Genomic DNA, 9,807 nt, shown 5'->3' on the forward strand with positions numbered 1-9,807 from the left:
ATGTGAGGAGCAGGATTTTGAATTTAATTCTGGATTTAACAGGATTACAACAGGATTAACAGTATATAACTATGCCAGCTGCACTGTTGGGTTATACCTCGCTAGCTAAATGCTAACTTGAGTACTGTATGTGAACACTCTCACAGCAACAATACTATGATGATAAGTTCATGCTTGCCCACAATCCCAGTTTTTCTAGGTTTCTCCCACATTTTAAGACAGTCTCCTGGCACCCTCCCCTTTTTGCTGTTTTCCTGGGAAAGTCCTGTAATTTGCACAAACCTCAAACTTTATAATGAATAACTGGAATACATGCGCATGCATATCCACATGTTTTATATTTGTCTAGTGTTACTCAAGTTGCCACATTGTCTATGAAACACAGTCTACATGCAATTTCAACACACCTGTCGGGCAGCAAATAACCAGATTCAAGGTGTGTGGAAGCAGATCAGTTAGCTGATTGCGGTTTTAGCTGTTGCTTCACCTCTCAAGCTGCCCTTACTGCCAAAATACAATACAGATAGACTTGAAGACATAAATAAATAAAAGAGAATTGAGTGATACGTGTAACCCGTAGAATGGGTGTGACACAGACTTTGGTAAAGATGGCAAGAGTTTCACCAATTTGAGCTTCCAGAATCAACAAATCTCAGTTTACGGATTCTAATGTCATCACAATTACTTTATACATCAACAGTCCAATTTTTGTTGCTCTGTAGATCCTAATTTAGAATATTGAAAAAAGAAAACGTTTTTTTGTTGGGGAAAAAAATATCATCCATCCATCCCAAAAGGTTGAGTCTGTTCATCTGGACGTAGCATTTTCAGTGAGAGAAACGTTTCGTCAGTCACTTGGATGAGTGACGAAATGTTTCTCCCACTGAAAACGCTACGTCCAGATGAACAGAATCAACCTTTTGGGATTTACTTACCTGGATGATTGAGCATGCATCAAGAATTAATCCATCAAATAGTAGCTGTGATAAACTGACCTAAAAACCAAAGCTGTCAACTTACAGCTGATGCAAGAGGACAAATCAGAGGTTAAATAAAATTGGTAGGATTTATTATCTGTAGACAATGACATTTGATGTCAATGTAATTGTTAGTGTTTCACCCTGCACCAAAGTGGTGGGAAAACTAGCAATAAGACTGGTAAGATCTACTATTACATTAAATAAATTTTAAGATGAATACAATCTTGTTAGTATGATTAAAATTTCTGAACAATTATAGCTGTGAGTCAACCCTCTCAATTCTAAGCCATCATTTGTGATGAACTTAACTCCAACGCTAACCCTACACAATCAGAATTAAGTAATTTTCGTTTTCATTTAATTGTTCTCGAAAAGTCTTTATAATGTAATAAGGGAGCAGCTAAAATAATTATTCTAACTGACACATAACTATTCACTTTTTTTTTAATCATCAATGAAAGATGTCAAAACTTTTGAAAGGTCCAGAAATCAAGTTGGTTGAATATTTCATTCATTAGGTAAAATAAACTGCTGAAGTACAAACTGCTACCTGGAGGTGTGGCTAAATGATGCGTTATGTGAGAATCTTATAATTTAAAGTATTAAGGAGTACTGTGGTGGAAATGTTCTTGATTTATGGAGGTTGTGCTTTTGGCCTTTTGGCTGGGAGCTTTAAAGCTGGATTGATTGCTGGTTTCAGTCGGCATCCGTGAGGAAAGAAAACTCAATATGCTTTCTATGTAGTGTTTGCATAAACTGAGAGATTTGTCTGTCGAGGATAATAAAATCAGCGCTGCTTGCTATAGTGTGGGTAGTTTCAGTTGACCTCTATTGTAGTTTGTAATTAAGGATAAAGACAGCCCAGATGCCGCTGCTCTTGTCCAGTTGAACTTTGGCTGAATTTTGTGGTCTATGGGCTTGAAACTTAACACTGAGAGTTTGAAGGAATAGAAAAAGTAGTCAGGAAGTAGTCTGCCCATGCCTTATACCCTATATCGATGGATGAATGATTTGTGTGCATTTTGCATGCTGGCCATTCCTTCATCTTTGCCAAGGTCATCTTAATGATTGAACCCCCCCCTCTCTCTCTTTTTCTCTTCCCTCTGTGCTCTGGCCTTCATCTGTCTGGGTTTGTGGTGAAACTGAGCTTTGCTTCATAAAATTTTCCATCAACAGAGGCAAATAACAACAGGGTCAAACGAGGAGAGTGTGGCCCTCAGCACGCATTATCGAGGCCAGGGCAACAGCCTCTGGTTTGGCCTGTCATATGGAATGCTCTCTTCTTCTGTATGGAGCTAAGTTAGCACAGAAAGCACCCGGCGCTATTCGAGCCATCATCTGGCCTCAATTGTCTTCACTGAAATCTGTCTAATTGCTTTCTCACATGCTATCATTGTTCAGAGAGTTGGTGACAGGCTGTTTGATGGTGATGGTGGGTTGTTTAATCAGCCTCTTGGCTTGGCGCCCTTGGGCGGAGGGGGGTTGAATGAAGAGGTGAGGCGTTGCTCGTGAAGCCCATTCATTCTCAGCTATTTTATATGCATGTTCTGAATATTTGTGTTTTGTAATAGTATTGTGCTAAGAGGAAATGGGTGGTAATTCTGCACTCTGCCAAGAAATTTCTACCTTCACTCAGCTTTCTCTAACACACCCTGCTTCCCCTCCAAATCAGCCTGCTGGTAGCTCAGTTTGTTCTGTGCGTGCTGCACTGCTGCATGGGACTCAGCAAAGTCTCTCTGCCCCCCCCCCCCCCAATCCCCGTGCTGTTTAGGCCTATCATGATGCTCAGCGCATTCCACAGAAATAGCGAGGAGATTAAATAAACATTACCGTCTGTCTCTAAATGAGTTTACTTAGTAATTATGCATAATGGTAGATCATTAAGGTTGATTAATAAGGGTTTTTATTGTTGTGCTTGTTGGGGATGATCTTGGCTTCCCAGTTTATGCTCTGTCAACCCTCAGAGGAGCTGATGAGTCCTGCCTTGCTCTGTGATTTGTCAGAACTGTGTGTCTGAACAAATTTCCATTTCCATTTGTCTACTGTGTACATGGCCTGTGATTTAAATTTAAGGAGAGACCCTTGCAAAGTAAAACTACCGAAGGCAAAAAAAAACCCTTAAGACCACTAATATCATAAATGCTTTAATTGCAGTTCTGTTTTTTCATTTCGCTTGACACATGTTGCTGCATGGAAATGTCTGGATGGAGTCAGGCCACCCTGTGGGAAACCTATCCCCCCCGTTGTTTGCTGGCCTCTGTTCACTATAGTTACACTCATGCACAAAATGCTCACTTACACTGCCTCTGACAGCTTTAATATCCTCCATCACAAGAACCATAGTCATTACTTTAATGATGTCATGTGTTACATCAAGCCCTTTCCTGTGTGTGTGTGTTTAATTTAACGGCACTTGAGAAATGCCCAAGTGATTTTCCTATACTGAAGGGGATTTGTATTGTGCAATCTGCAGATGTAGTGCATATGGCTGCAAAGTCCATTGTGAACCATTTTTTATTAATACGGCGAGTGACTTAAAAGAAAGTAGTGAGGTGAGCAGCCAAGCAAATCCCCAGCAGACACTGCAGTCACACAGATGAGTTGTTTTCCCTTTTCTCTGCCTGGTTATAATCCAGAACCACACAGACATATTGGTTTGCTCAAAAATGTCAACTTTTTACTCTCAGTCACAGGCTGCTGTCAATTTTGAATTAGATTATGAGAATTCAGAACAAAGTTGGACTAAACTGGATCTAGTGTCATCCCAGCCTTTTCTGTCTGGATTTTAGTTGTCTGAAATGTGGTAGATGACTCCTTGTCTTTGTTGCTTCAAGGGTTACCACGATGGTGGATAATGTATCCTTCCTTGAGTAGCTCTTCATTACTGTCATTCCACATTGTCTGTTTTGTATCATTTAACACACTGGTGCCTGGCTAACCTGCTTCCTTTGTTGCAGAGAGAGGAAAAATCCCACATAAGTGTAATTTCCATCTCCTTGTTTTTATTATAGATAAGGATTGTTGACTTAAAGCTTATCTATTATAGACTTGCCATTAGTGTAGCCCTCAAGTTCATTGAGGTCTCAGTATTCTCATTCAATGAGCATACACTGAATGATCCTGATTTCTGACTCTAATGAACATCAAAATTTACAATATTAACTTACTGTTTGACTAGTATGACCTAAAACTAGTGACTGAGCCTGTAAACTTATCAGGAAAGTGTTTATGGAGGTCACAGACCAAGGGAGACTAGGACCATTTTTCTATAGACTTAATGCAGCTGAAGTTGTTTGGCAGCCAGAAGAGTCGCCTCCTGCTGTCTATCAGAAAGAATGCAAGTTTAAGGCAGCCCCAGCTACATCCATCTCTTGACATCACGCAGAGCCAAGGATAGAAAAAACTGTCTATAGCCAGAGCTTTTAGGTTTTACAGATTATTTGCGCTTATGCAAACTAAAAATTTTTAAACTTTGGTCATGTTTTAAAATGAGCTGTAACAGGAAAAATAAGGCAAATATTCCCCAAATCCTTTTATGAATCTATGAAGGTGGCTGGTGTTAAAGGCTGAGAAAGCTGAGAGAGGCAGACAAAGCTCTGCAGTGTTCAGTCTGTCTCTGATCCTGATGAACCGCTGAGTGTGAGCTGTCTCAGTCATGACAGGGCGTATAATTTTTCTTATCCGACCCCACCTGACTCATGCTCATTCACCTTCTCTTACTGTACTTGCCATTCATACACTTTCTCCGCTTGCCTCCCACACCCACACCCAGTCTCCCAGGTGTAAATCCCCGATTATGAAGTGTTGTCTGGATATTTTGGCTGATTGATTGCTTTCTGGAAGAGGAGTTGGCCTGATGTTTGACTGACACACCAGGGTGTATAAAATCATGTAACGGCCACACGGCAGGATGTCAGGAATTTTTACGCAGCTCTCCCAGATAGTAGGAATGTTCTCAGGTCTGGGCTCTGGAGGAACATAACAGCTGTTCGTTCTCCTGGCATTTTGGGAATTCCAACCCTCTCCCTGTCAATTCAGAGGTCAATATCTGAATAGAAGATACACAACTTCCATTTAGTATGGTTCTGATGAAGTGTGCTCATGTGAGATACAAGTGCAGATAAAAGTAACAGTTTCCCCACAAATCGAGGCATTTGAAGCCAGGACTTGAATGTGTGTATTTTGTAGGAGATGGTTGATTTGATTCCTGCTGTTTGATCCTCTATTTGATGTGGTAACATAGGGCTGGAAGAAGAGGGGGGTCTGCTTTAATCATAACCCTGTGACGAGTGATGAGACGTATGAAGCTGGTTGTGTGGTGGACTCTCTCATCTCTCCTTGGTCCCAGATCAGGGAACAAAGTCTGTGTTAGCAAAACCCCAAGGAGGTGGTGCAGAGCCCAGGCGCCCATCCAGACACACAGGCTTCTGATTGGAAGGGGGAAAGGGTGTTTCTGCTTCCCGTAACACGGCGTCTTGTTCATGCCTCAATTGGCAGATATGGAAACTTAGACATTCCTGGTATGTGTGTGCGTGTGTGTGACTGAGTAGATGTTAATTTATTTGGCAGGCCTCCATCATATTTGGAAGAGGTGTATTTAAGTTTTTGTATTTGACAGGATGAGTTGTGGCTTTTCCTTGTCAGATAGACAAGACATAAATTTTTGTTATGAGTCAAACAAGTCTATAATATAGGCTTCTTTTTAAGTTTCCATAAAGGTCGGGGGGTGCTCTGTTATGCTTTTCTTTATTTTCTGTCATATATACTGTTACAGCGGTGAAGTATCATTTTAAATAGAACCAAAGTCTCAAAAAAATTAGTTCAGTTTATGTAAGAGTAAACCCTGTAAACCAAATACTCTGGCTTCAGACTGCTCTAAGTTAGCCTAATGGGAAGGGAAGGGAGCCTAAATGGATTGTTATAGATAGGAGCAGTGCCAAACTCCAGTATAAGATAAATAAGGATTTTTTGAGCTGTGATTGACGCAATCATACTTTTGTAGAGTCCAACATTTAAAATATGGAGCTGTTGTGTGTTGCAAAGTCTAATAAGGAACCTGATTGTGTAAGTAAATGGCATACTATTGGTGAATTTGTTTTGAGCAGGACCTCCTTTTAGAAAAGGAATAGGAATGTCTTTTAAAAGGCAGAATAAAAAGAGGAAACCCAGAGAGAAGATTCATAGATTTAGTGAAGGAGGGAATGTAGAGAGCTGGTGAGACAGAGAAGGATGCTAAAGAAAGGGTGAGTTAGACACAGATGATCTGCTGTGGAGACCCCTAAACAGACTGACCCAAAGGCAAACAAGATCTTAAAAATAATTTTAATTTAGGTCTCTTATGAATTATTACTATAACGTGTTGAGGTAATCAAACTTGCCTTGTACTTCTTCCTTTAGGTGGTTCTGTGAAGGCCGTGAGCTGCACAACTCTCCTGACATCCAAATCTGGAGGGATGGTGACCTGCACACACTGGTGATTGCTGAAGCCTTTGAGGACGACACAGGACGTTACACCTGTGTGGCTTCCAACAGTCTCGGAGCAGATAATACTTCAGCTGAGGTTTACATTGAAGGTCAGACAGATCGTTTCATTACTTCTTCTTGGGGTTGTTGTCAACCAACCAAAGTCTCGGTTGCCTGAAATGATACCTGTGCGTAGTCAATTGTTCCCAGGCAATGGAGGGTTAGAGAGGGTTAATTTTATCTGCAGATTAACAAAATGTTCCACAAAGTATATCATGCGCTCTGCCTGTTATGCTTTCTAGCCTAAATTAATTATACACACATGAAAAGGCAGTATATGCAGCACATAACACTGTAAACCTTGTTATTTCAAACTGAAAACAAAACAACAGACAATAAGGAACTTTTATACTTATTTGAGACAGACATCCAGCTTTGTTTGGATTGCTCCTTGGGTCAGATGCTGAAGCCTGGTGCAGTTGTGACTGCACAGTATGTGTGTTGTCATATAACTAAAATGCACTTACACTTGACTTTTTAATAATCTGTTTTAAGCAAATGCAGCCGTACTAGCAAATTCTTTGATGTGTTGTAATCTAGCTTGTAGCCATCTCTGAAGTCCACGGGAAAAACATGGTGGTGTTTAACAGGTAATCTGTTCCTTCTGATGCAAAAAATTATGGGAGGCTACAAAAGATTGAAAGGCTATTTATATAGCGCTTTTTGCCCCATGGATGTAATAACAGTAATTGTCCAACCAATGAAAATTTGGTTAGATGAAAGTACACACCAAATAACTGACCAGCTGAGACTACAGAGATGCTTTTGCAAATGTATTGACTGATATTAAGTCTTACAGGAGAATACAGCCAATTGTTTAATTCATCTTATTGCTGTGGTTTGATAAGCTATGCCAAGAAAGAGCACTACAGATGCAACGTTTGCTTTGAGAGTGTTGATGAAGACGTATAGATAAGGCCAGAAGGTGCAGCTTGTTTGCAGCTTGGTGGGCAGGTTAACGGATGACTGAGATCCGGACTGGACTGTGATTTTTTTTTTTTCTTTCTCAGACAACTTTGGGAGAGTAGGTGTGTACTATAGAGAAGAGGAATGACAGTCATTAGAAGTAAGACAGAATACACGTGTGTGTGTGTGTGTGTGTCTGTGTGTGTGTGTGTGTGTGTGTGTGTGTGTGTGTGTGAATGAGAGGGACACAGGTGTAACAGTCAAGCTACAAGGAAGAGAGACAGTGAAGGTAGATGAGTTTAAATGCGTGGGGTCAACCATCCAAAGCAATACACAGAGAATCCTGGTAGGGCGGAGTGGGTGGAGATTAGTGTCAGAGGTGGTTTGTGACATAAGGATAACAAAAAGAGAGAAAGGAATGCTTTACAAGTTGGTAATGAGACCTGCTATTATGTATGGTTTGAAAACAGTGGCACTAACAAAATGTCAGAAAGTGGACCTGGAAGTGGATCTGAAGGTGCTAAGATTTTACTGAGCATGACCCGGATGGACCGGATCACAAGTGAGTACATCACAAGAATGCCTCAGGTTGAATGGTTTGGAGACAAAGGTGCAGAGGCAAGGTTGAGATCATTTGGACGTGTGCAGAGAAAGGATAGTGGATATAGAAGACAAAGAATGGTGAAGAGGGAGCTGCCAAGTAGAAGGAAAAGAGGAACCAACAGAGAAGAGTTGTGGATGTAGTGAAGATGGCCATGCAGAGGGTTGGTGTGGCGGAGAAGGATACGGATAGGGAGAGATGAAGGTAGAAGAGATGAAGAAACTGCATGAAGATAAATTATATTTTCTGAAAAAGGGTTTGAAGCTGGGACAGTGTTCATCTTAACACCATAAATGTAAGCCTTGCAGTCATTTACACTTGTGACTAAACTCTAGCAAAAATTTAGATTACAAAGCCAATACTTCCTTCTTCCACAAAACCGGACTGCTGTTCTGTTGGTCCTCTTTGGGTGTGATGTACTAAAAGAAATTGATTTCTTTTCAAGATTTGAGAAACACTTAGTCATAATTTTATTGTATAGAGTTGCATATTTAAAAACGGTAAATCTGTTAAGCTAATTGGAAATAAATGGCCTATATAATGTTCTGTAGCACATAAACCACAGCAGCTTCTGATTCTGTTCCACTGCAGGAGCGTCGTCATCAGACTCAGAAGGAGAAGGTGCATCGAAGTCTAGATCAGGAGCCATGCCTCAGTATGTATACTACCTTTGACGCTATGACCCAGTGAACCTTGAACTATCCAACAGGCTAACCGAGCCCTTGAGCGACTAATCAAGTCTGCTGCCTGCTCCTAGTTAACTGGGTCCTAAAAAGGCTAGCCAACAGTCTGACCCAGAACATAGTCAGCAATCACAGTAATGACCTGGGGAGGGTTAATATGGTGGGAAAATCACCTGAGATGTTTGGTCTCTTACTTATTTCCAAATGTTAAACTTTTTAATTCATGAGACTTTAACTTTTAGTTTTATTCAATTTCCTCTCCAATCATGAAAAATATGTATTAATTTAACGACATTTTGGGCATGAAATTCCAATTCCATTTTTACAATAGGGCATTTTTTGCAGTCCCTGAGTCCTTTCACTTTTTCTAAATGTTTTTCATTATTATCTTATGTATAAATCTCCCTGCATCTGGACTGTTTCCTGATATTCGTTTCTGTTTCCATTAATGTTTACCCACTGAAGCCAAGATCACTGATATCATCTTAATTGCTGTGGAGGCAATTTTCCTTCAAGCATTATATTTTAAATAAAAGTTTTGAAGTTGCTCTTTTTTTTCTTTCTAGAAATAAGTTTTTGTTTGTGTTTTTCCTTGTTTTAGAGTCCAGAAGAAGACTACTTCGATGTCCCTAACAATACGCTCATCTTCACCCAAAACCCCTGAGGTGCTACCTCATCGCACCACCCTGGTGCAGTCCTTGTCTCAGCCTCCACAGCGGGTAAAACATCTTTCTTTCTCTTTCCGTTTCTTTAAATAACTTCATCTGTTTGGAAAAGTAAATGTGTGTTGTCTTCTAGATGCAGAGCCCAGTTTCATCACTCTATGCTGGTGAAGTCTCAGGCCCTCCTCTGTTCACCAAGGTAAGTGTGCATACACTTTTGTGTAACATACTTTACACAAAACGTAAGTAGACATGGCAAACATCATGAACATGTGTGACTGCTAAAAAAAAAAACCCAATAATAATCAACCACAACAATAACCAATAACCTCTGGGACTGAAAAATGAAGCCAGGGTAGAAGTGCTAAAAACTGCAATTTCTTGAATGGCCACTTGAGGCAGTTTAGCGAGCTATCCGGTTGTTCAGTCTGACGTCACTAGCCGTGTCTGGG

At 40.5% G+C, this 9,807-nt stretch overlaps 1 protein-coding gene across 5 annotated transcripts in view; it reads left to right on the forward strand.

Annotated features, from left to right (window-relative positions):
* palld (palladin, cytoskeletal associated protein) overlaps positions 1–9,807 on the forward strand; it is a 68,972-nt gene that overhangs the window by 19,881 nt on the left and 39,284 nt on the right. For all 5 annotated transcript variants that reach the window (XM_005732330.1, XM_005732332.1, XM_005732333.1 and 2 more), the window contains exons 3-6: positions 6,378–6,553; positions 8,602–8,665; positions 9,295–9,412; positions 9,492–9,554. In XM_005732330.1, the coding sequence (XP_005732387.1) occupies positions 6,378–6,553; positions 8,602–8,665; positions 9,295–9,412; positions 9,492–9,554 (421 nt within the window). The remainder of the gene's footprint in view (positions 1–6,377; positions 6,554–8,601; positions 8,666–9,294; positions 9,413–9,491; positions 9,555–9,807) is intronic.

Source organism: Pundamilia nyererei, unplaced genomic scaffold (assembly GCF_000239375.1).
Source record: "Pundamilia nyererei isolate P.nyererei 1_Seehausen unplaced genomic scaffold, PunNye1.0 scaffold00046, whole genome shotgun sequence".
In the NCBI taxonomy this organism is placed as follows: domain Eukaryota; kingdom Metazoa; phylum Chordata; class Actinopteri; order Cichliformes; family Cichlidae; genus Pundamilia; species Pundamilia nyererei.